General features: G+C 37.3%; 2 protein-coding genes across 2 annotated transcripts in view; both read left to right on the top strand.

The window, feature by feature from the left end:
* Positions 1-57: 57 nt before the first annotated feature.
* Positions 58-1,964, top strand: LOC143548421 (uncharacterized). Its single transcript, XM_077039601.1, has 10 exons — positions 58-135; positions 217-273; positions 391-444; positions 509-571; positions 698-760; positions 860-1,024; positions 1,128-1,283; positions 1,481-1,561; positions 1,653-1,714; positions 1,828-1,964. The coding sequence occupies exons 1-10, from the start codon at positions 58-60 to the stop codon at positions 1,901-1,903; spliced, it is 855 nt and encodes a 284-aa protein (XP_076895716.1). The 3' UTR covers positions 1,904-1,964.
* Positions 1,965-4,678: 2,714 nt separating this feature from the next.
* The window catches only part of LOC143548403 (carotenoid 9,10(9',10')-cleavage dioxygenase 1-like), a 30,974-nt gene continuing 8,133 nt past the window's right edge, over positions 4,679-27,519 (top strand). The window contains exons 1-6 of the mRNA XM_077039584.1: positions 4,679-4,868; positions 4,947-5,090; positions 5,921-6,023; positions 6,306-6,565; positions 11,882-12,061; positions 12,170-12,248. Of these exons, the coding sequence (XP_076895699.1) occupies positions 4,755-4,868; positions 4,947-5,090; positions 5,921-6,023; positions 6,306-6,565; positions 11,882-12,061; positions 12,170-12,248 (880 nt within the window). The 5' untranslated portion in view covers positions 4,679-4,754. The remainder of the gene's footprint in view (positions 4,869-4,946; positions 5,091-5,920; positions 6,024-6,305; positions 6,566-11,881; positions 12,062-12,169; positions 12,249-27,519) is intronic.

Genomic DNA, 27,519 nt, shown 5'->3' with positions numbered 1-27,519 from the left:
TTTTACCTCTTTTTTTGTGACTAAAACATATACATCTTTGTTTTGTTATTCTATCTTATGTTTCAGCTTCAACAAGTTGTTGATGAACAGAAGACAAAACTTCACAAAACAGGGCGTGCTTTAAAAATTGCGGAGGTTTGTCCACAACAATGATGTTTGATATATTGGTGAGAATATGAAAATGTTCAATGTATTTACATGCATAATCATATGCAGGAGGAACTTAAAAAGGCTAAATTTGAAGCAACATCGAAAATTAAAGAACTGACTGAGGTATAACCTGAAACTTAGCTATTTCACAATGCCATTAGCTCTTTCACATGTACATTTTTCTTTACTCTATACTTGCATTTTAGAAACCTTATTCCATGTTCTGTAAACTGTATTTAGGTTCATGGTGCATGGTTGCCACCTTGGCTCGCAGCTCATTTGGTTGGTTTTCAGGTAGTTATTTTAGTTTGCAACTTGTGCTCAAAAGACTCGGGTTGACTATATTGTTATCTTGCAGTCTCATGTGAACAGCCACTGGAAAGAACATGGAAAACCTGCTTTTGAGTCACTTAAGCAAAAGGTATATATGCAGCAAGCAATGTTGCATGTACCATTTCTTAAAACGTGTTACACTCATTTTGGTTAAATTGTTCATTTTTTTTTGTCTTTGTGAGAAGACATGCAAAGGTTTAATCTTTTTGGTCAGACTTTGGAGAAAAAAGCACAAGTTGAAAAATGGGCAGAACCTCACGTGCAGACAATCAAAACTGTAAGTGACTTTCTGACTTTCGTTTATTTTTTAAATAGTGTTTGTGTATATGATCACTTTATATTAGCTTTTATTTTGTATATTTTTAAATTTACACAGAAATGGATCCCAGCTGCTAAAGAACGATGGGTGTTGGTAGTAACTACTGTTGAACCGCAACTACAATCACTAACCAAAAAGACAAAAGAAGTTTATATTCAAACCAAGGATACTGTAACTCCACACATGATCAAAATCAAGGAAGTTGTCAACCCTCACTTTCAGGTATGTTTTAATCAACACGAAGTTATTTCTACATTGCTTAAATGTGTACATTTTATATATGTTTGTTTTAGCGTGTTTTAATTAGAAAATTACTTGATGACAGACTGTGAAGAAGGCATCCAAGCCATACATTGACCCGATTGCCACTGCAACAAAACCTCATCTTGATAAAGCTCGGGAAATGGTGGCGCCTTACACAGAGGAAGCAGTTATAGCTTATGGGAAGTTTCTTGAATCAGCTACTAAATACCATAACCAGGTATAGAATACAACCTCAAAAGGGTGTGGTATCTTGTTTGTCCTCGTGTCTTTACAAGTTTATCTACATATATTGCGATATTGCATACTATTCATTGTGTATAATTGTATTTTAAGGCATACCTTTTTGTCTTCATTAAGTGACACACAAGCTTCTGATTATTGTTTTAATCATGTCCAATATCTGTACTACTCAAGGTTCAAGGCGCCATTAAAGAATCACTGAAAAAACATGAAATTAGCAGTGCTATTGCAACTAAGGAGTTGGTTTGGTTTACTGTATGTCTCTCTCTCTCTATATATATATGTGTGTGTGTGTGTGTGGATTGTAGAGAAAACTAAAAGTTGGACGACTGTATATATGTTGCAGGCCTCTGCCTTGTTGGTGCTGCCTATTTTAATCCTGCTCAAAACTTTGTCGGCAATCTTTTTGTAAGTCTAGTTTATTTTTAGAAATCTATATAAAGCAATCTTGGAATAAAGAACTTCTATTAATATCTTTTGCTCAAGAGTACAAATCATTTTTCAATTTTCTTGAAACGCAGTAAAAAGGCTAAAAGACCAACTCGCCAGCCAAACCAACAGCGTCGCAAGGCCAAACGTGCTCATCCAGACAAGTAATAATACACGAAAGATCAATGCTTTTCTTTTGTACCTGAATTTAAGGTATGAGCTCCTAAACTTGTAAGCGACTCCCACATTGTTTTACAAATAGCACGGTTGTTTTACGTAATGATTACTTATTTATTGTCATCAAAATTTGCAGATAGAAGTCATAGTTTCTGCGGTGGAGGTTTATGGGTATTTAAAGGCTGCTGTTGTATGTTTTGTACTTTGTAATGCATATAAAAGACCAGAAAGGAAGAATAATAGTATATTAGGGGTGTGTATCATAGTCATTGTGGATGGTGTTAGTAACTTATTATTTTGCTTTAAATTGGGTTTTAGGTGATTTATTGAAAGTTGAAACCTACTGCTATGTCCTCTTTTAAAGCTACAGGGTTTTTCCGATTATCGTGGAGGGCATCCCTCCTACTCGGACCCTCAATTCAAGTTCATGTTAAGAAGCACTCTATAAAGAGGTCGAACTAAACTGCGAACAAAAACTCAATTCAATATGAAATTCCCAGGTCACATGGTTCACTTAAAACCCAATTTTTATTCTTGTAATACGCAATTCCGCCTTATTGTTGTCAACACCTTCATAGAGCTGTTCGAACAGTCCGAACCTTGTTGGAAAAGAGAAGATAGCTTGAAAGTGAATTCGCCAAAGTCCAACCAATCTATTTTATGTCCACTTTAAAGTTCCATTCATCAAATCTTTGTGGATTCAGCACCCTTCTCACTCTAGTTATCTAAGGTGAAAATGTTCTAAACTCTTTTATGGTTTTCTCACCCTAGCTATCTAAGGTGAAAAGGCCCTAAAATGTCTCATGTGTCAGGCTTCGACACCAATCATCGAGTATTCAATTAGGTTAGCAACTCTTGTTGGTATTTATTTACTTGGTTTAAGAGAATTGATTAACTTGTTTCATTCTTTGATGCTAGCCTTTACGATTTAGTGATTTTGATTACTTTTTTGTTGGAAGCATCAATGTAGCTGCATGATCATTCACTTTGTCGGAGGCATCAATGCTAGCTCCTTGGCCTCGCAAGGACGCTAACTCCAATAGGGCGGTGCCTCTTCAATCTTATAGCCTGAAAGCATTTTCCTTACCAACCTTATAATAATATTGAATGAGCATGTACTCAACACCTAATTTGTATCAAATTAAAGTTTATCATAGTTTCTCGTTTGGTCTGTAAATAATTCCTGATTACCCAAAATAACTTAATAACATTAAAACACACCAAAAAAAAAAAAAAAAAATCACACCAACTTTTATTCCTACATATTCGTTACGTATGCCAACAAAATGCGCATAAGATAATAATGCATGACAAAGACATCCTTGGCTATTTTCTTCAAATTTAATACCTAACTAGGTTTGTAACCTTCGTGTTGCGGTAGTGCATTATGGGATAAATTCGTTACGATACCATTACAACACTTAATTGAAAACACTGATCTCATAACACAATAAACAATAGCAACATTTGTATAGCTTATAAGTTATAACAACAAAAAGTTTACATATTACAAAAAACAAATATAACTTATGATCAAATCAACATGAATTTGGTTGGTATCAGCTAGTTTCGTTACGGTACTAACACTAATCCCAAAAATTAAATTAGTAAAAACCCAAAATACTCGTTATGATACAAAAAAGTAACATCTTTAAAAGCGACGTTATTCAGTCGGTAAAATCCTGGTGAGTTGACACGAATTTTTTCGATTTCAGTTACGTTGACGGAAATTCCGTCGGTCCTAAAAACATAACATAAAATAATTTAAAACGAAAAAAAATTGTTCATTACTAAAACTTGGTCTAGTCGCCACCAAGTGGATCAATAGCCTTCTTACGACAACAGGATTCAATATTTATCTATAGATATAATTATAGTTATAATTATGATTATAATATGAATATTTCAAGATTCCTTCGATATGCCAACTTACATAAGTTAAAACCGGAACACTAGTCTTTACTCTTTACTCCAAGGGCAAGTTGACAACCGGTCTGGCTTTACATGTTCAACCGCTAGGACTCGCCCAATTAATCAAGAAATCACCCTACTGAGGATACAAGGCAGCCATCTTATCCTGATTCTAACATTGTGAATATTTTATTCAAAATTCCTCCAACTTGACTAAACTCACATGGATTAAGAAAGTGACATTAGTTGTATTCTAAATGCAACTTGAAAAGCTTGGGGTTTTAAAAAAAAGTCACAAATATGTCTATTGGTTATATGTGAACGCTAATTTTCACATATAAGACAAGTTTTGATTCTACACATATGAAAAAAAAAATGAAAAAAGATTCCCAAGTGCACTTTAATCTCATAAATTGTCGAAAAAGTTAGAAGTACTAACCTAGAAACCTTAAGTACTTAACTTATTTTATATGCTTGTAAATGTTGTTCATGAATAAAATCTTTAATTTCATGAACTTTGTTCATGAATAACCAAGAGGTAGGGGCTCGAGTTTCGGCATGATATTTTTTTTAACGTACTCCTATCAACTTTTAAATTACACCACATTAAACATAAACTATTTGTTGCTTGGGACCTCCATGAAGTTGGCATAAACATTGATGTAATATAAAAAAAAGTATGTTTTTATTGGTTATTTTTATAGATAAAACTTTTGTGCAAATTAAATTTTCATTATGTTTTTCCTTTATTGAGAGGGATATTATTTATAGACTCTTATATGTACTGCATCGAACATTCCATCTATCAAAGTTCTTTCAATTAGTACAACTTTTTGACAAATACATACCTATCAGATACTGTTCTACCAACTTCGTACCTTGTTTTTGTTATAAAAGCTTCATCATAGAACAGGGAGGGAGAGAGAGAGATATGGCAACATCAAGATGTGTACTCTCTTGTGTAACATGTTCAACCAATAATCATAATCGTCCCATCACTTCTGGAGTTGGATATCTCAGGACTGCACTGTCAAGTGCCGTCAAGGTATGTATTAAACTCACACAATATATAAACCATTGTTAAGCAATATATACATAATTTTTTTTTTCAATTGACAAACAGCCCCTGATACAAGATATGGAACTATCAAAGCTTAATAAAATTACCGAAGCTAGTAGATCCATCAAGATGGCTCCTTTAGCAATTTTAAACACTCTTGTAGACTCTCTCTTTAAATTTGTTGACCAACCCATGCTTCCATCTCAGGTATATTATTTCCCAGCTTGAATGTAAATACAAATCATGTATTGATGGGACGTTAGCAAATCAATAAGTTTTTGTCATGTTGGACTAGAGTAATAACCTGAAATCTAGACTTGTCTCCCATTGTGTTTTTGAAGACTGGGTTGTCAAATCGTGTTTGTACTAACAATCAAAGTAATCCCAGAACGATTCATAGGCAAGAACAAAATAAAATTGAAGTGCAAGAAAATGTACACAATATAATAAACTAGAGTTATTCTATTGAAGATAACCAAATAACTATATAGCAACTCTTTTAACCATCAACAGTCAGCTAATACACTCTTTCACGAATCATTGTGTTTTTTCAGCTAAATGTTATGATATGGTCATACGGTTAGTTCACCAACTATAGAACAAAAGTCATTGGTCTATTTCTGGACACGTTTTCACGACGGAGAAACACATACTCATTCTTGTTTCTCTTTTAGTATTCCGATTTGCATATATACTTTAATTCGAAAGTGATTCTCATGATTCAAAGAGACATCCATTTATCTTTCCAAACTACCAAAACAACATAGAAGGAACTTCGCAATGGCCAAGGTTAGCAAGTCTTCTACGTACACTAAGTCACTCAGACTTCGGAACTTAACAAACCAACCATGTGAAGTAATTGTTGCGCACCCAATATGTATCTTGTGCTATTGTACTTAGCGTTCTTATTTTTTTCTTCATCTTTGTTACTAATATTATTGAAAGAAGGGAAGGAGGTTGCTAATCTTGTCTTGTTGAAAAAAAAAACAAAAAGAAATGAATTAACAACCTTTTGTTATGAAATTATTTATTTGCAGAAAAACTTCTCTCCTGTTGAGGAGAGAGAAGAACGAGTAAAAGTTGATTGTGGTCAGGGAGAAATTCCAGAAGATTTTCCGGAGGGTGTTTACATTAGAAATGGTGCTTACTTATTAGAATTTCCATATATCATGCATACTTTAATTATTTATTTTTACAAAAAAGGGAAGTTTGATCACTAAGAATATATATATAACATTGCCTCTTCATTTTTTGGCCACAAAACACACACTACAAATACATACATGAGCCAAACAAGGTTATATGTAAATAATTATGGAGGCAAGTTATTTAAAAATATATAATAATTAATGTGAAGATTTGTCACCGTTAAGATCGACAAGTTATTTTTCATGAACGTTCAATAATCCTGATCATATGCAGGTGCAAATCCTCTATTTGGAGGTTTAAAATATGCGGTATCTGTGTTTGGAAAAACAGACAACATATGGATTGAAGGAGAAGGGATGCTTCATGCTCTATATTTCACTAAAAGTGCAGAAGGAAATTGGAGCTTTTGCTACAAAAATAGATATGTGGAAACAGAAACATATAAGATGGAACGTGATAGGAAGAGGCCTTGTTTTCTTCCGGTTGTATCGGGAGATCCAATAGCTGCTTTGGCATCCACAATATTGAATTTGGTATGATTTCCATCTTGATGAGGAAGTTTCATGTTTGCCCACCTCCTACTGATAACACTATCTAAAATCATAATATTCTGACAACTTAATCTTACTTTTAAACAGTTGAAAAAAAGTTCTATGAAAGCGAAGGCACTTTAGTAAGTCGGTCACTTGAGAAGTCTGATGAGTTGCATAATTAAAGCAGATACATGGCTTGGTTTACAAATCTATTCTATTCAGTCTAGTTTAATTTTCTTTTTTCTATTGTTTATCATGCACATGAAAAGAAAAACGCACTACATAGCTTTGTGTCACGACCCATCAATATTATTGATTGCTATGTAGAAATTGAAAATTGCTAGGACATTTTTGAGGGGTCATGACTCAAATAATTGTGAAGGAAGACGTTGGAAAGGCTTAGAATTATGAAAATCTCCTTAGAAATGTCCTAGTTATTTATAAGAATAAACTAGATTACATGTATAGACTAATATAAAACACTCTAGATTAAACTTGTATAGGCCAACTAATATAAACATAGGGCTGCCAATTTGATCAACACACCTCCAAAATCACACCTCAAAGCATATAAAGTAATCCATATATATTCGATGCGACTCAATCCAAAGATACGATGGTTAGATTGGATGCATGAGTTACGAATTGAAAACAGAGTCTGTTGTGGTTTCTTCAATTTAACCAAAGAAAGAGAAAGAAGACAGAAAGCAATTAGACAAGAAGAATAGATTTTCATTTCATTTTTATTCATAATTCATTAATTAACTTCAGAAACGATCCTTAAATAAGGATTACAAATAAACAACCATTACTAGAACCGATCCTTAAATAAGGATTACAAATAAAAAACCACTACTAGAACGTGACTCCTAGATTGCTACTTAAACATGGTGAACATGGAAGAGTTTAACCACCCATTATCCATCCTTAACCAACTCAACAAACATAACTAATTAAAAAAACATGACGTAATTAATAAAACAAACGGATGACTTGGTCCATAAACACATGAGGTTGGCACATAACAGAGTCATCCATATATGAGTTGAAAGCACAAGTCAATGAGTTAAGCGGATGAACCCTTTTAGACGCATTTTTAATTGTGGCATCAATGCATCGATTCATTCATGAGCCAAACCCGTTTACCCCAACCACTAGCCCGTTTAACTACGTGTTGAGTCATGTCGTCTTCAAGAGCAGTGCTATAAATTTCTAGCCCTATTGTACACAACAAAACAACCAAAGAATAAGTGTTTTATATGTTTTGTGTTTATTGTCACACGCTAGGCATTTGAATGAGGGAATTTCAATTAATTTGAATGAGGCGCTTGCCCTAGAGTAGATATTGTTGGGTTCGTAGGCCTTTTTGTTTAGGCCCGGTTTATTATTTGAAGTCAAAAGAAAAGACGGGTGTGGGCAGCCGGAGTTTAGATTTCTTGTTTAGTAAGACGCAAATCCTAGATTAATCTCTATGTATATGATTGCTATGCACTTGTAATCATTTTCACTCAATAAAGAATACCTTGTTGCAACCCGTGGACGTAGGTCAGTTTAGACCGAATCACTTTAAATCCTCGTGCTCATTTATTGATTTCGTGTTTGTATTCGGTTTCGTGTGTGCGTTAATACTAACAAGTGGTATTAGAGCTTTTATTCTCGATCGGGATCACACGAAGAACACGCTGAATTGCCTCTTTCACCTCCGCGTCACAGCTAGCAGTCGCTAGGGTTCCGTCGTCACTTCCGTTTGATTCTCGCTGCCACAGTAACTTGTTGTTGCTATCGCAACACCGCTAGTCCGTCGCTAGTTCTGATCGTCGCAGGGAAGAAAGAGGTGATCTCCGGTAGGGTTCTATGATACCTAGTCACTGGCGATCGGTATTTTACAGTTTTTGTTTATTTGTTTGAAAGTAGGCTTGTAAACGAACCAAACGTTCGATGAACATTCGTGAACCGTTCGGCAGGAAGTTCGTTTATGTTCGTTTATTTATAAACGAACGAACTTGAACAAAAAACTTGTGTTCGTTTAATTAAACGAACGAACATGAACACATGTTCCGTTCGTTCATTTATGTTCATGAATGTTCGTTTATATGTTCATTTATGTCTGTTCATTTATGTTCGTTTATGTATTAATAGAAAATAATTAAATATTATCTAGATAGGTCATCTGCTTAAATGTTTTATATTTGTTAATTTGTGTTCATTTAGGTGTTTTCATTTAAGTTCGTTTATGTTTGTTGTGTTCATTTACATTTGTTCATGTATGTTTGTTTAACTTTGTTCAGTTATGTTCGTTTAGATTTTAAACAAACGAACACAAATATCCCTTTTTAAATAAACGAACATGAACATAAATATAAGTTCAATTAAGTGTCTGTGTTCTTTTAAAGTTAAATGAAATAATACGAACATGCCATTTTTCGTGTTCATTCGATTCGTTTACAGGCTTTCATTATTAACATTGATGAATACATCAGTCTCAATCTCTAGGCTTTTCCGATTTTATTTGTGTTCGTGAATCGTTCGTGAACACATTAATTTCCTTAATGAACGAACACGAACATAAAATCTTGTTCGGTAAGTGTTCGTGAACCGTTCATGAACGTATTATTTTCTTAACGAGCGAACATGAACAAGGTCTTGTTCGTGTTCGTTCGGTTCGTTTACAGCCTTATTTGAAAGCGATTAGTTACTGCATCACCAACGTGTAGCACTGACAGTAGTCTTGTTAGCTAGCAGGAGATTTTTATTAATATACTATATATAAAGCATGAGTGAGAGACCTCTTAATTTTTAAGGGTACCAAACTTGTTGCTTTAAGTACAAACAATAATGCATAAGATTAAGGTATGTTTGGTTGGAGATAATAAAATGAAGGATGAATGGAATATGAAAAGAAATGGAATGGACAAGGGAATGAAATGGATCATTACCATTCCTTTGTCTTGTTTGGTTAATCTACGGGAATGAAATAAATTATTACTTTATGTTGTTTTGTATCCAAAAAAATTGTACGAATGAAATATAAATAACAAAAACACTCATATCTCAAAATAAATTTTTATACAAAAAAAAAAACTACAAATGCGATGGTGGTGGTGTTAGCTTCGGCAACGAAAATGGTGGTGGTAGTGGCGACGGTGGTGCTGCGGGTGGCAGTGGCGGTGGCCAAGCAGTGGTAGCTTTGGTAGCGATGGTGATGGTAGGGTGGCGGCGACGGGGGTGGTGGTCAGGCAGCGACAGTGGTGGTGGCAGTGATGGTCAGGCAACAACGATGACAGTTTGCGGTGGTTACGACGACGATGGTGGCGGCAGCGGTGGTGGTGGTTGCCCTGGTGGTAAGGTGGTGGTGGCAGAGGCGGTCGTGGTGGCGACGATGGCGGTTAGGTGTTGGTGGTGGCGATGGCAGTGGTGATTGTTGTTGTTAGGTGGTGGTGTTGCTGAGAAGTAGTGTGAAAGAAGAATTGAATGGAAAAAAAGGAAGGGGATTGGGAAGGAATGGTTTTGATGGAATGGGATTTCAAGTGTAATGAATGATTCCATTCCATTGAGCAACCAAACACCATTTTTTTCATTCATACGCAATGAATAATTCCATTCCCTCTATCATTCCAGCATACCAAATGCTACCGAAGACATTTTAGGTGCAACTTTGTCTTTTAACAATTTTGTCTTTTAGCAAAATCATGCATAGTTGATTTTAATTTATTAAAAAATAATTGCAAGTGTGGTACTTTAACTTTAATCACATTTTGTTAATTTATAAAATAGTTAAATATATATCCCTTATTTTAAAACAATTACCCCCACGACTTTTAAACGCTTATAAATTTTTTCACACGTTAATATTTTTAAAAGCATTTTACTATAAAAACGAGTATTTTTTATTTTCTTTAATTTGAGTATGGTATTGTTATACGCTTTTCATTTTAAAAACTTAACGTGTTACGTGACTACCATTAAGGACCGGCAAACGGGGCGGGCGGGTTCTACAGTTTGGGTCATAGGTCTAAAAGGTTAAGGTTGGAATGGGTCGATACAAAAGGGTTAATTTGGTTTGGGTCGGGTTAGGAAGGGTTCGGGTCAAAAGGGGTCAAGTTAGAACGAATTTCGGGTTAAAACAGTGTCAGGTGGAACGGGTTGCGGGTCAAGATGAGTTCAATGTATCGTTACGTGCGCACCAACACCTGATTGCGCGCATACAATTGTTGAGTGATGTGCTTACTAACACTGGTTAAGCTTCTAATGCCGCGTTACGAGCATACTACCTTCGGGTTACGCGGGTACTATTGTGAAGCCACGCACGTACAAAAACGGTAAACCAGTTACGCGTTCGATGTCATGTTTTGGTTGTTTCTTTTGCAACCAACCAATTTCAGTCGGAAAATTTGCGACCGATTTTGTGACCAAATTATTTTTCATTTTATTTATTTTTTTAAGTTTTAAATTAGCGACCGCATATGCAACTGAAATAAATTCGGTCGCTACATTTGCGACCGATTAACAATTGAAAAAGTTAGGTCGCTAATTTTGCAACCGATTTGGTTTTGATAGCAAATTTTGCGACCAATTTGAATTTGGTCGCTAATTTTGCGACTAATTTAGTTTTGGTCACAAGTACGGTCGCTAATTTTACGACCATTTTGGTCGGTCGCAAATTTTGGTCACTTTTGCTCATTTGTGTAGTAGTGTGCGTGGGCACCTAGCTAGTCAAGGAAGAAGGCAAAGTTTGAATATTAAGGTTTTGTCTCTTGTTAGGAAAAAATAGTAGCGTGACCAAGAGACAAGAGCTTTGATCAAGATATGCTCTTTTGACCTATTGATTTTTTTTTAGTTTATTTGGGCTGTGAAAAAAAAAACATAGTTGCTCTAGTTTTGATTCTGAATTATCCCGATTAAGATTTCGAAGAGTTCCATCAAAGTATATTAATATGATAGTGATCACGCACGATTCAGTAGACTATCCAATAGCATTCCAAACTACAAAACATACACATCTCAACTATAACTGATGAGATTCAACAATGATTTGATTAGCATAAGCAAGAAACAAAGGATGATAGACATAACACGATCAAAGCTCAAAATATTCTTGAAACAATTTTGTTTGCTAAAACATTAACTCGACTAGATACATGCTTTACTAGGAAAAAAGAACTTTAAAGATGCAAATCATAAGTTCATAACTTGACTGTCCAAGTTGTGAAGACATATTTTAATAAGGCTTCAATGAGCTAGGGAAGGATTTCTTCTACAACTGTTAAACCTTTAGAATCAGAATTTTCTAGTGACTTGGTTCGTTGACTTCTGCAGTTGAGATTTGGCATAGTTAACAAAATTATGAGCAACACTAATGTTTTTGAACATGGAGGAAAGTATTATTCTGTTGCTGAGAATTATGTGCCACAAGAGATAGATCTAAGTAGCCTTGAAACTTACGGTAATTGGAACCTGAATGGAGCTTGGTCCCGACCTTTCACATCCCATCCAAAGGTTGCTTTAATTTACTTTCTACATTAAGCGAACATAATATTGCGTGGCATGAAGAATGTTCTTTAAAATACAAACTCATGTAAATAACTTGGTGCTCAATATGTGTAGAAAGTACCTGGGACCGGAGAGCTGATTACCACTGGGTTTGAGCCGTCAAAACCATATTGTGTTATGGGTGTAATCTCAGGTACTTTGACAATTTCTTGATGATTTATGACGTTAGTGTAAAGTCGTTTTCTAATTATATATTTTATGCAGTAATTAATAATAGATAAGAACTATCGAAAAGTTGAGTTTAGGTGCTTATTTGAACACACTATGAATCTATGATAAATAATAGTGTAGGTCCTCTAGATGGATCTCACAACTTGACTTGGATCAATCCGTGTTGTTGGTTAGCTAAAATCACCAACGACACTCGGATCTCGGATCTTAGTTTTGTTATTCTGAAAGAGAGAAAAGATGAAGAGAGAGAAAGAGTTTATTTCCAAAAGTTGTTTCTCTTGAGTTGTGAAAGGGGTTAAAGTTTTTGGAGAAATGGTAAAGTGTCCCTTTTATAAGGTCCCCATTTCTCCAATACATACAAAATAAACGTACCGAGTACGTAATACACCGACTAAAGCAAGTTAAGCGACATACACAATCCTAAAAACAATATAGAATATTGGACTACAATCTCCCTCTAGGATTGAGTATGTCGAGAAACCTTCGTTAAGTTCTTTGCTTCGTCTTTATTTCTTAAAACTAAGTACTTGTCTTGATCCAGGATCTTGAACCAGATTGGATTTTGGACAAATCTTTATTTTCCGGTTTTGTAGACTTGAATTTCAATCTTATTTTCTGGGAATGATCGGCAACAGCAAATTTAGAAACATCAGATGCGGGAGGCTCGACATCTAATTTTCTCTTGTTGACTTTCTTGTGCCGATTGGTTTCTTTCCTTGTCTTCAGATAAAGTCAGTTCATTTTTCAGATTCAATCACCAACTTTCACGTTCTCGTTTTCTTTTAAGCGCTTCAGCATCTGCAACTCCAAGCAGACTTGATCTTGATCCACCTGTCCATGTACAACTGCACAAAAGCTAAAACGAATAAGATTCGTTCACAGACCCTCTCGAAGGTTAAGAAGAAATTGTTCATAGGCCCTCCCAATTTTAGTCCCTCAACTTGTAAATGATTTATTTAAGTCCCAGATTTTCAACGAACTTTGCATGAATGACCTTGACAACAAAACACATTATTTTGAATGAAATAAAGTTTAACAAAATATGTACAAACATAATAAAAACTCAAAATTTTTTTGGCATTTTCATATATTTTAAAATTAATGAAAATATAAAAATAACATTTTGAAGTTGAAACTAAAATAAAACAAAATCAAAATAAACAATAAAATATAGGAATAAAGATGAAATTAATATTATATATCGATAATATTTACAAAATTTTCTAATGATTTTAATATTTTTGTGAGAAAGATCACAACATGGAATCATATTGATTTGCAAAGCCCTAGATCGCGTTTCCATTTTGATATTATTATGTCACAATTTCATCACCGACTGTAGATATTGTCCTTTTGTTTAACTTGACAAGTGTTTTGATGCAAAGTGATACATTTAATGTTCAATTAGGCACGATACTTATGTGGTCCCCACTTAATCAGACATGTTACTGATTCCATCATACCTCGGGCTTAGTTTGTGTTGACATATCACCTCAACTTGACTTGAACCTTTCTTAGTTGATCACAGTACTCTTATTGACATACTAGACACTTTGTACATTGTACACACGACACTTTGTGCTTTGCACACTTGACTCGATCTAGAAAAGTTAAAATAAAGCAGAAGATTCAGGGCATAAACAATCAGATCTTGTATGACTACAAACAGAAAAAGTCTAAGGCTTGAATCAAAATAAATGAAGAAATAAGCAGAAATTGAAATCCTAAGTGACTCTTTTTCGACTCTTTTTCTTGATTTTTCTTTTTCTTTTCTGTTTTTCCTTTTCTTTTCTTGACTCTTTTGATTTTCTTTATCTTGCCTTTCTATGAGGCTTTTCTTGACTCAAATAAAAATTAAAATTGATGCTTATTTCGTAAGACAACTGTGATCAGGTAAAGAGAGGCTTGGGTATGACATGTGTAATTACATTTCGTCCTTCATTGATATGACCTTAACGGAATCATGCAATCACTTCATAAACGTAAAACCATTAGCATAGACAATAGTTTAAGTTTATATCACTCAACACTTACTTGTTTGTCAAGCCTATCTACACATTGATGAATGACCTTGTAGCCTTTTGATCTACTTTTTTCATGCGCTAGGATCATTTCAGACCAATGTACTATCACTTTCCATAGGGTCGGATCAAATTCTTAATTGAAAATTTTAAATCTTCGACTCCCTCTACGAAGGAGCTCCCTCTAAGCGGGATAATACTCTTTGACTTTTCTGGAATTTTCTTAAGTAGGAGTAAAGATGAAATTAATATTATATATAAAAATAAAATCTTTTTGTTAAGTCAAGTGACTTGTTTTGGTTTTTTTAAAGTAAATTTAAAATCTTTTTGGTGAGTTAAAGTCAACTCATTTTCTCCCTCTAAAATTGTGACATATTTTAAAAATATTTACAATTTTAAAACAAAAGATAAAATTTACTCAAAAGAAATCATGCCCAACGACTCAACGAGATACAAAAATCGGGCACGACTAAAAGCTTTGGTAAAGAGATCTGCAAAGTTAAAGTCAGAATGGACCCTCTTTATATCGACAAGCTTACAATCAAAACAATCACGAATAAAGTATATTCGGATGTCGATGTGCTTAGTCTTTGAGTGCTGGACCGGGTTTAACAATTGCAACGGCCGCCTCATTATCACATTTGATCGTGGTTCCATAGAAATTCAAACCGTAATCCAACAGCTGATGTTGGATCCATATCACTTGAGAGCAGCAGCTGGATGCGGCAATGTACTCGACTTTTGCTGTGGAGGTGGACACAGTGACTTGTTTCTTGCACTGCCATGAGATCAACCGATCTCCCAAGAATTGACATCTGCCCGATGTTGATTTTCTGTCCAAATTGCATCTCCCATAATCACTGTCGGTGTAAGTATGAAGTTCCAAGGGAGACTCCTTTGGATACCAAAGACCCAAACGTGGTCTACCCTTCAAGTATCTGAAAATACGCTTGACAGCCGTCATGTGGGATTCTCTCGGGTCAGACTGATATCTGGCACACTAACAAACAGGGAGCATGATGTCCGGTCTGGTTGCAGTGAGATACATCAGGGAACCAATCATTGACCTATAAAGGTGTTGATCGACTGGTTTTCCTAATGGATCAGGAGCGAGAACAGGTCGCGTAGCAATTGGTGTCATGAAAGCTGTTGAGTCCTTAAATCCAAATTTCTGAACAATGTCATGAACGTACTTCTCTTGATGAATTAAAGTCCCGTCCTTCTTTGTTCAACTTGTAATCCCAAGAAGAAAGTCATCTCCCCTAAGGAAATCGCTTCTGCATAATCTCAGAAAACTCCTTGCACGGATTCTCATTCGTGGACCCAAAGATGATATCATCAATATACACTTGAACGAGAATCAGATCACCCTTAACCTTCTTGACAAAGAGAGTTTGATCGACGATTCTTCTTTTGTAACCATTATTCACTAAATGATCAGCTAGTGTGGCATACCAAGCACGAGGTGCTTGGTGAAGACCATAAAGTGGTTTGTCAAGTCCGTAAACATGATCAGGATGATCTGGGACTTCAAAACCTAGAGGCTGACTGACATATATCTCTTCTTTCACCTTCCCGTATAAGAAAGCAGTCTTTACATCCATCTGATATACTTTGAAGTTCATGTAGGATGTGTAAGCCAAAAAGATGCGGATTGCTTCTAGTCTGGCTACTGGTGCATAAACCTCATCGTAATCGAGTCCTTCACATTGCCAAAAGCCTTGCACAACAAGCCGGGCTTTATTTCTAATGATTACCCCCTTGTCATCTTCCTTATTTCGGAACACCCATTTCGTTCCGATCGACTTCTTATTTTCTGGCTTCTTCACTAGCCTCCAAACATTCAGCTTTTTGAACTGTAACAGCTCTTCTTGCATGGCCTCGACCCAGGAGTTCTCTTTCAATGCAACTTTGTAGTCATTGGGCTCGACTTGTGAAATAAAACAAACAAAAAGACATCTGTTAATAGTACTAGAGGTGCTACGTGTTTGAATGCCAGCGGACGGATCTCCAATGATGTTCTCAGTCGGATGTTGACGATGGATCGGTAACTGTGGAATTTTCTCGACATGCTCGACTGGTGTTGCCTCTAGCTGAATGGTCAAGCTCTCCATGGGATGAAAAATTGTGGTCACATGGACAGGAGCACTTTGTTGAGGATCAATTGCATCTTCTTCTTGATCCACCAAGTGTTCTGGAGCAATGGGACCTTCCCATAGGTTGTCATAGAATGGGACAACAACAGCTAGAACAGAGGTTGAGTCAGTGTTACCAGAAGCTTCATTCAGACTCGGATCAACCTGCACATTTGATGCATCAACCTCCACTGCAGGACCTTGATTATCTTCTACTGAGGGAGGTGTGGGAACGGATTCCACCACACTAGGTTCTGCTGGAGGTGGCTCTGCATGTTCGACTTGAACATTTTCTTCATTGTCAGCTGACACATATGAGTCAGTATCTGAATCAGTGATGTCTTCAACAACGGGCATCTCGGTGGTGTCTGCAGCGTTATTGACCAGGGCTGGTTGATTAGCCACGTGCGGTACATTAAGTACGGGTCTAGGAGCAACTACATTAACATCTTCAAGACCTCTCAATACAGCTTGCATCAAGATAGATTGATCATCAGCAGGTTGAACTGGTGCAGAAACAACAGGGGAAACTGTTTGCACAACTGGCGTCACATACATCCCACGAAACTGCTTGAACAGACTTTCATAATCAAACATCTAGTCAGGACCATTGTGTGCATCGGTTGGGTTCAATTCTTGCCAATCAATATTGAAAGACTCAAAGATTACTCTAGTTTTCTTGTTGTACACCCGATAAGCACTTTTGTCAGCAGAATAACCAACAAAGTAGCACTCATCCGCCTTTTCAGCAAACTTGGAAGTTCCAGCATTGGTTTGGAGTATGGTATAGGGAGATCCAAACGTTCTGAAGAAATTCACCCTTGGCTTAGTTCCATAGAAAACTTCATAAGGAGTCTTGTTCAATCTCTTATTCAGAAGCACACGGTTCTGGGTAAAGCATGCAGCATTGATGGCTTCACCCCAGAAAATCAATGGAAGTTTGGAATAAGATAGCATTGTTCGAGCGGCTTCAACCAACGTACGGTTTCGTCGTTCAGCCACCCCATTTTGTTCGGGAGTGTAAGGTGCACTGAATTAACGAAGGATTCCCTTGTTGTGGCAGAATTCATTCACAACCTTGTTGCAAAATTCTGTCCCGCTGTCATTCCTGATACACTTCACTCTTTTGTTTGTTTGATTTTCAACCAACACAATAAATCTGAGCAGAAATTGTGATGTCTCATCCTTATTCCCTAACAGAAATGTCCAACTGAAACGCAAAAAATCGTTAGTAATAACCAGACAATAGGCTTTTCGACCTATTGCCAATGGTTGAATTTGACCAAAGAGGTCCATGTGCAACAGTTGGAGAGTGGAGTTTATGGAATTGACAGTCTTGGGTCTGTGAGGGAGTTTGTGTTGTTTGCATTTAGAACAAGATAAACATTTTTCAGCACAGTGAAAGGATTTATCAGGCAAACCCCTCACATGGTCACCTTTAACCAACTTATTTAAGTTCTTAAAGTTGACGTGACCCAATCGTCGATGCCATAAGGATGAATCGTTCTCCGAGGCCTTAGATATCAAACAAGAAGCCGTACACATGGAATATTGCTTCTCATGTCCAGAATGTAGGCATCATTGTGCCTCGGAGTACGCAACATGATCCACTCTTCAGGGACTTTAAAACTTGGTTTTAATATAAGACATTCATTTTCAGTGAACATGGTTGAGAATTTCTTATCACAAATTTGGGAGACACTGAGCAGGTTGTGGTTGAGTTGTTTCACCAGATTGACATCATCAAAGGTCAAAGTACCATTGGAGACCTTTCCTTGTTTTTTTATCTCTCCTCCTACATCACCAGCAAAGGAAACATGTCCACCGTCGAATGGTTTGATGTCAAACAACAGGGACTCATCTCCTGTCATGTGTCGGGTGTAGCCACAGTCTAAGTACCAAATACTATTGACAGGCCTTCCAGGCTGACCCTACACACACGAACAACCAGTTAGTGGAGGGTTTCCCGAGATGCACTTGTCTCAGGAAAATTAAACACAAAATCACCAAGTTTAATTTTTTGATTTTTAAAAATATAGTCTATTGGTGAATCAGAATCAGAAGAACAATCCCTCGAGGAACTGGAATTATGATTTCCTCGGTTTTGAAACGGTTTTCTGGATTGCCTTCTTTTGGGTTTGGACTTGACAACAAAGTCCTCGACGTGTTTCTTGTTGAAAACCTTCGAAGGGCCCTTCGGCTTTTCAGCTTCTGAACCCTTTGCTAACCTTTTTCTTTCCCTCTGGGCTAGCCAAAATGGTTTCTTTATTTTCATATCACCTTTTGGTTTGAAATCGGTCTTACTGGAAGTGGAGTGAGTTTGGTTAGACATTTTCTTGGCCTTGAGATTAACCCTAGGAAATGTCTGACCAAACGCACTGTTCAGTTCTCTTTGTTGCTTGTGCCAGTTCTTGCAATGTCTCGCAAGATGAGAAGGATTTCCACTAACAAAGCAACACTTTCGTTGGTTACACTTATAGATATCATAATCACTGGAGTATGTGTGATGTGACATGTGAGCATATATGAGTGGGTTAACTTGTTTGTAATCTCTGTCTGTTTTGTAATCATAAGCATGTGAATGTTGAGCAACAAAATGATTAGAATGCCTAGGTTTTTGTTTATAATAGTAATAGGCACTATCAAATTGATTATAAAATTGAGAACTATTGTTACGGCTTATATTTTGAGAAAATGTTGTTTTCTTAGGTAACACATATTTACAAGAAGTACTTGGTTTTTCATTCTCAAAATTTGATTCTTGTTTTCTGTTTTGGTCAAAAATTGGTATAAGGATTAAGTAACCAAATTCGTATGTGAGGATTGATGCCTGTATGACAAATATGATCAAAGTGACTATATCAAAAGATGAACACCAAGATTTATACGAGGAAAAGCCCTTGGTAATTAGTATCCCGCCGGCATAAAAACCTCGGGTAGTGAAAACTATCACTACCGATTATATTGAACTTGAAAAGATTACAAAAGGTGAGATTATAGCTGATCGTGAGTACAAAGTGTTTTCTAGTATGATTCTAAGTATGCTATGTGTTGTGTGTTGTGATCAGCTTCAACTCAATATATATAGTTACAAGAAAGATAATTGAATAATAACTAGCCATAAAGAGCATTAATTGTCCTGGAGAGAATCTTGGAACAGTTACTCATTGTTATAAACGAGTTGTAACTCCTTCCAACGTCTATAATCTTCAATGCTTTGACCAAGTCTTTAACTGTTGAGGATCCTTTATCCATAAAGGATCTTTGTTCCTGGAAACAGTCGCCAAGAATAGCTTATCCATAAGGATCAAGAATCCTGGCCCCAACAATTTCCCCCAAACATGATAGGTGTGAATAGATAACAGTTGTCCCCCAAAAGAGATGATCCTGTTGCTGGAGAAGCGCGGGTCTACTTTTGGTTTGCTACTTGATAATATAACTCTTTTGGTTTCCGTTTTGTCTTCTGTGTTACTAGGATAGAGGATCTTGAATCCTTATAGTACTTCTTGAATTTCTTACCTGTTAAAATAAGTAACCAGAAGAGAAAAAAATAATTAGAAAAGTTGGATATAAATCCAACCATCTCGGGGACCAGCCCAATAAAACGCGGGGACAAGCCCAAAGAAATATGGGGACAAGCCGAATAAAACGTGGGGACAAGCCCAATAAAATGTGGGAACAAGCCCAATTAAATACGTGGGGACATGCCCAATTAGATACGGGCGATGAGCCGATCCTTGGTGTTGGCCCAAATAAATGCGGTGACGAGCCTAACCCGACATTGACCTTAACTTGTGCATATGATGTCTACCATTTAATTTGTATGATCCAAGATATGATTTTTAGCCATGAAATTGTCAGCCACATATAGTGTACTGGTCCCACAGCCTCCAATCATACCTGGATAATCGTGCGCTCCATACGAGGGTGTCAAAACCCTAATTTCATGGCATAAGGTGAAGACCTTATAAACCTGGCGACAAGGCCGATTAAACTTAGGAGAGAGTTGGCCAACCTGTTTTTTCCACTTGAGGGCCCTATTGCTCGGCATTTCTTCAACATGACAAAACAAAAATCTAACATAATTTATATGGACATAAAGTAATTTACCAAGTAATGGACTGAAGAAGTTTTTAGGATCCAAGATCCTGATCAGCAGAAATATCTTTTTAGATGAATTGCATTCCAAGCTCTTGGGAACATGTCACATTCCATATTCATCAAACGATATGCCTCCTTTCCAGCTTTGGCTTCAATTAAATAAGGACCTTCCCATATAGGTGCTAAATTTCCATCGGCAGGATTAGTTGTATTTTGGAACGCCTTTCGAAGAACTAAATCCCCAACTTCAAATCTTCTGATTCTGATATTTTTGTTGTATGCACCGGCCATCTTCTGTTGGTAAGCGGCCATCCTGAACCTTGCTTGATCTCTGAGTTCTTCCACAGTACCCAAATCTTGAGCAAGACTTTCTTCATTTATCTGAGGATCACGGATGCTTGTTCTGACTGTTGGATACACCGTTTCGGTGGGGATCACTGCTTCAGCTCCAAAGACTAATGAGAACGGTGTTTGTCCTGTGGCATTCTTTGGAGTTGTCCTATCTGCCCAAAGCACATAGGGTAGTTCCTCAGCCCATTTCCCTTTCTTTATTCCAAGCTTTTTCTTCAAGTTGTTGATGATGATTTTGTTGCTTGATTCTGCTTGGCCATTTTCTTGTGGATGGACTGGCGTTGAAGTGATCATCTTAATTCCCCAGCTGTCACAAAAGTTAGTAGTTCTTTTCCCAATAAATTGGGAACCATTATCACAAATAATTTCAGAAGGGATACCAAATCTAGTAATGATATTACGCTTAATAAAGGATATAACTTCCTTTTCCCTGACTTGAGGAAATGCCTCAGCTTCAATCCATTTAGAGAAATAATCCGTCATAGCTAACATAAAGACTTTTTCCCCTGGAGCTGTAGGGAGTTTGCCCACTATGTCCATTTCCCATTTCATGAATGGCCATGAGGAGACAATGGGGTATAAGGGTTCTGCCGGCCGATGTAGGATGTTTCCGTGCCTCTGACAAGCATCACACTTCCTTGAGTATTTCCATAGCATCTTTCTTCATAGTAGGCCGGAAGTATCCAGTCCTTAGGATCCTGGAGAAGTATCCAGTCCTTATGATTGCTACAATCTCCTTCATGGAAATCCTTTAGTACTTCATGGATCTCGGATTCTTCTATGCATTTTAAGTATGGACCTGCAAGGGATTTCTTGTATAGCATATCATGTATAATAGTATATTGTGATACCCTGGCTTTGAAAGCCCTGGGGTTTTCGCCTTCCGGGATTTTTCCCTTTTGGATGTACGCCATTATTGGAAGGATCCAAGATGAACGATCCCGGGGATGATCCTCAGGATCTATGAGTATTTTCCCTTCTACTTCCAATGCCTTGTATTCCTTGATTGCCGGAGATAAGACATGAATAATGGGAATTTTTGTATTCTCAAGGAGCTTCAAGGCTGAAGCTAGGTTTGCTAAGGCATTAGCCCCAACATTTTCTTCTCTCGGTACCTGTGTAATATTGAAATAATCGAAGGATCCTGCAAGATCCTTAACTATATCTAAATATTTAATTTACTTTTCACCTTTGACTGCATATGAGCCATTAAAATGATTAGCAATTAATAATGAATCTACAAAAATTTGAAGATACCTGATTCTCATACCTTTGGCTAGTTGTATACCTGCAATGAGTGCCTCGTATTCTGCTTCATTGTTAGTGGCATGGAACTCATAAGCTATTGAGTGGGGTAGTATGTCCTCCTGTGGTGATTTTAGTAGTATTTCCAATCCTGTTCCTTTAACGTTTGAGGATCCATAAGTGAAGAGTGTCCAAGGATCCTTGGTTTCTTCAAGCTGTTGAACTTCAAGATTGGCTTGTTTCTCTATGTCACTACTGAAATCAGCCACAAAGTTTGCTAGGTCCTATGACTTGATTGCGTTTCTAGTCTTATATTGAATATCATAAGCACTCAGTTTTACAGCCCACTTAGACATTCTACCTGACATTTCTGGTTTTCTAAGGACACTCTTAATAGGATAATTAGTTTTTACAATGATAGTATGAGTTTCAAAATAATTTCTTAACTTAGTTGAAGCCATAATTAAAGCGAGAATAAGTTTTTCTAGGTGAGAATACCTGGATTCTGCATCAAGTAAACTTTTACTTACATAGTAAATTCAATGTTGGTTACCTTCGTGATCCTTTACTAGGACCGCGCTTAAAGTATTGAGAGAGACAGCTAGGTAGAGGATCAAGGTTTCTCCATCCATAGGCTTCATCAGAGCAGGGGCTGAGGATAAGTAGTCCTTTAAAGCGGTAAGGGCAGCCTCGTGTTTCTCCGTCCACTCGAATTTCTTCTCTTTCCTTAGGATGTCATAGAAATCTTTACATTTCTCTGAGGACTTTGATATGAACCTGTTCAATGCTGCCACCCTGTTAACCTTTGCACCTCTTTGATATTCGTTGGGGACTTGAGATTTAAGATAGCCTGAATCTGCTCTGGACTTGCTTCTATCCCCCTTTTGGTTACCATATATCCAAGGACTTTTCCTGCCTTCACACCAAATACACACTTAGCAGGATTTAGCTTCATGTTATATTTGTCAAGGATGTCAAATGCTACCTCCAGATCCTTGAGGAGATCTTCCGCCTTCTTTGATTTCACCACCATGTCATCGATATAGACTTCCATGGTGTCTCCTAATTGATCCTTGAACATCATATTAACCAGTCTCTTATACGTAGCACATGCATTTCTAAGATCAAACGGCATAGCAATATAACAATATATGCCCGTAGGGGTTATAAATGCTGTGTCCTCTTGATCAGATGGTTCCATCTGGATTTGTTAAAATGCTGCTGAAGCATCCATAAAGGTCAACATTTCATGCCCTGCGGTAGCATCCACCATAGAGTCAATGTGGGGAAGAGGGAAAGGATCCTTGGGACATGCCTTATTTAAATCAGTAAAATCGACACATACCCTCCACTTTCTGTTTTTCTTTTGAACTACAACCACATTGGCTAACCATTTTGGATACCTTACGTCCCTAATCATACCTACCTTTAGTAGTTTCTGTACCTCTTCTTGGATGATCGCATTTCTTTCCGGAGCAAATTTCCTTCTTTTTTGATGAATAGGCCTGAATGAAGGATCAATTCCAAGTTTTTAGGTTATAACATCCTTAGAAATACCTGTCATATCTTCGTGTTTCCATGCAAAGGTTGATTTTCTTCGTTGTAAGAAGGATACTAGATCCTTCTCGATGGATTCTTGTATCTCAACTCCGATTAGTACTTTGCTGTCAGGATCTTCTTGGTGCAAGACCACTTCCTTAGAATCTTGTTCCCTAGTCTCCGTGACGTTTCTTCTTGCTTTCTATAATTGATATTCTTCCCTTAGCTTTTTTGTAGGCTTCATGGAAGAGGTATAGCAATTCTTAGCGTCTTGCTGGTCGCTTTCTATCTTTGCTATTCCCCATGGGGTAGGTAGCTTCACACATTGGTGGTAAGTAAAGGGAATTGCCTTCATTTCGTGTATCCAAGGCCTGCCAAGAATAAAATTGCAACAAGACAAAGTATCGATAACACAAAATTTTTGAATAGAATTTACTTCCTCTATATATATGGGGAGTTTGATTTCCCCCAATGTATTCTTCGTTTCTCCACTGAATCCTACAAGAACTAAGGATCTCGAGACAATTTCCGATTCTGGAATATTCATTTTCCTGAGCACTTCTAATTGTATAATGTTGACTGAACTCCTGCCATCAATGAGGATCCTGCGAACATAATGGTTAGAAATAAACAGAGTAATGACTAAACCGTCGTGATGAGGATCCTGAACGGTGATCCGATCATCCTCATCCAAAGAGATGCTTTTTGCTCGACCGTTGTAAAAGTCCTGATCGGCCTTTCGCCATTCTCCAATTTGCTTTCTTTGGCATGTTTTTTTGCAGCAGAATACGAAGTCCCGCTATGTCAGAACCTCCAAAGATTACATTGATAACTTGAGCGTCCGGAGGAGGTGGAGCAGCCTTTTCTGGGATTGGCTCAGGATCCTGGGTCCTTGACTTCTTTCTTCCGAACAGCTCCTTGAGGTAGCCTTTGCTGAGGAGGTAGCTGATCTCCCTTCTCAAGGCGATACAGTCTCCTGTCATGTGGCCGAATTCTTCGTGGAAAGCGCACCATTTGGATTTGTCTTTGGGAGGAGGCGCCTTCTCATTCTTCCTCGGCCATCTCCCTTTGTCACCCAAGCTCCTAACAACAAGCATTACTTCTCCCATATCTACAGAGAAGCAGTAATCAGATATCCTTGGGCAATCTTTATCATCCTTTTCATCCTTCACAGCGTTGATCTTCTGGCCATTTGGTTTGGAGTATGGTTTGGAGCCGTTATTCCTTAAGTAGGATCCTTGTTTCTTTTCTTGAGTTTCACTCTTTGCCAGAGTATTCAGTTGATCTTTGATTCTTTGATCCTCTTTTAACCTAATGAATCTTAAAGCTCTGTTTCGGACTTCATCTAAGTTCCTGCAAGGGGTCATAACAAGATCTTGGTAAAATGGAGAGTCCTTTTGTAATCCCATTTTGAATGCCTCAACAGCTGTTGGGACATCCAGATTTGGAATTTCCAAGGCCTCTCTTCCAAACCTAGTAAGGAACTGTCTAAGGGGTTCCCCACGAGGTTGGACAACTTTATATAAATCACTAGTTAATTTTTCAAATGATCTACTGCATGAAAATTGACTATTAAACAAATTGATTAAATGAGAGAAAGAGATAATTGAATAAGGAGGAAGACTTAATAGCCATTTGAGAGCAGATCCAGTGAGTTTTGAGCCGAAGCCTTTGCATAAGCAAGCCTCTTTCAGCCTTTCTGGGATTGGGTTGATTTCCATCCTCTCCCGGTATAAGGCTACATGTTCCTCAGGATTAGTGGATCCATCATATAACTTCATACTAGGGGCGGTGAAGCGCTTTGGTATCTCAGCATCACAAATTGGTGGAGCGAATCTGGAAATTTTATGGCTTCTGGCTGATAACTCGTGGATAGGTTTGATGACTCCTGGTACACTGGATATCATATCCTTGAGCTTCTGTAACTCACGGGCTATACTTTGCTTGATTCCTGTATCCTGCATACCACCATGATTAGTACCAAAAGGTAACTTATTGTAAGTGTTACCTTTTGTGTGATCAAAAGATCTCCCCCCCATAGCTGTGTTCGGGGTACATTGTTTCAGCGTCAAGAGTTGGTCCAGCAGGAGTAGTGGTTTGCATAGGTATGAAGTCCCCTTCGTGGACCTCAAGTGGCCTTGATCGTGGTTCCTTCAAAGGTTCTTTCCCATAAAGATAGTAGGATTCTGTCTGGAAGCCCAAGGATCCTGGTTGATAGACAGAGGATCCTTGAGGCTGGTGAGTAGAATGTCCTTGACGGAAATCTGATGGTCCAGATTGGAAGGCAGAGGATCCTTGAGAATGGTGGCTGGAGGATCTTAAGTGCTGAGTTGAGGATCCTTGTTGAAGGATAGATGATCCTTGCGAATATTGGGTAGAGTATCCTTTCTGGAAGAAATCCGAGGATCCTTGTTGAGGATAAGAGGATGCTGGGCACCTTTGACCAGGAAATCTGGAGTGCTGAAATAAAGTATTTTCAGGATGATGGGACTTGCGTCTTCAGTAGTCTTCCTAGTTCTCTTGATTTCCTCAATCTCATGAAGGATCCTCCGGTTGGTCTTGTTCGTTTAGGAGACAGTAGTGGATTTGATTCCGGAGAAAACGGCAGTCTCCTTTTGAGCGACAGTTATGGGCTTTTGTGGCTTCGTAGAGATAGGTAGTGGTGGCAAAGATACTTGAGCTGTAACACTTGATGCAGCGGTTGTAGAAACAGCTTTTCCTTGAGAGGCCATTGAGTGATAACTTTGAGTGTAGGGATTGAATAAAGGTAAGAATTTTTTGGGATTAAAGCACCAAAGCCCTCCGGTGGGCGCCAAATTGTTTTGGTCAAAAATTGGTCTAAGGATCAAGTAACCAAATTCGTATGTGAGGATTGATGCCTGTATGAAAAATATGATCAAAGTGACTATATCAAAATATGAACACCAATATTTATACGAGGAAAATCCCTTGGTAATTAGTATCCCACCGGCATAAAAACCTCGGGTAGTGAAAACTATCACTACCGATTATATTGAACTTGAAAATATTACAAAAGGTGAGATTATAGCTGATCATGAGTACAAAGTGTTTGCTAGTATGATTCTAAGTATGCTATGTGTTGTGTGTTGTGATCAGCTTCAACTCAATATATATAGTTACAAGAAAGATAATTGAATAATAACTAGCCATAAAGAGCATTAATTGTCCTGGAGAGAATCTTGGAACGGTTACTCATTGTTATAAACGAGTTGTAACTCCTTCCAACATCTATAATCTTCAATGCTTTGACCAAGTCTTTAACTTTTGAGGATCCTTTATCCATAGAGGATCTTTATTCCTGTAAACAGTCGCCAAGAATAGCTTATCCATAAGGATCAAGAATCCTGGGCCCAACATTTTCTTAAATTCTTAATATCATGATCAGTTGATGAGCAACTAGGACTAGTCTGTTCATCTACCTTAGCTTCTATTGTTTCATCAAAAATAGTTTCACATCCGAATCAGATGAATAACATTCAGTTTCATTACAAACATCTTTACAACTGTCATCACTAGAAGTTTCACAAAATACAGTTTTTGATCCTGACATCCGACTTCCCAACATAGATTCACAAACTTTATTACAAACAGGATTGTTGATGCTGCAGGAACAAATTTCACTGGTTTTGGTATTCTACCAATCCCATTTCTTCCTCGGGAGAAGTATTATAGCTAAACTGGGGCAGACTTGTGTAATTATCATTCAATGGAGGAGGTACATTAGTATAATCGTACCCCAGCCCTGCTTTAACTTTAGTACTTCTCTAGGCTCCAATAAGATCATCTAATTGCTCAGATGATGTTTCAAATCTTTCGACTA

The sequence above is a fragment of the Bidens hawaiensis genome, unplaced genomic scaffold (genome assembly GCF_021521415.1).
Source record: "Bidens hawaiensis isolate Kalapana, Puna unplaced genomic scaffold, B.hawaiensis_p1.1 tig00015117_1, whole genome shotgun sequence".
NCBI lineage: Eukaryota > Viridiplantae > Streptophyta > Magnoliopsida > Asterales > Asteraceae > Bidens > Bidens hawaiensis.
The sequence above is the reverse complement of the archived record's forward strand: the minus strand, read 5'-3'. Positions and strand labels throughout refer to the sequence as shown.

What these genes read in the sequence shown, in the direction of transcription:
- LOC143548421 (XM_077039601.1), top strand. Translation starts at nt 58, where the DNA reads ATGTTTCAGCTTCAACAAGTTGTTGATGAACAGAAGACAAAACTTCAC. An exon ending in AGGAGTTGGTTTGGTTTACT is followed by an intron (nt 1,562 to 1,652) that starts GTATGTCTCTCT and finishes TATATGTTGCAG; the next exon opens with GCCTCTGCCTTGTTGGTGCT. An exon ending in ACTTTGTCGGCAATCTTTTT is followed by an intron (nt 1,715 to 1,827) that starts GTAAGTCTAGTT and finishes CTTGAAACGCAG; the next exon opens with TAAAAAGGCTAAAAGACCAA.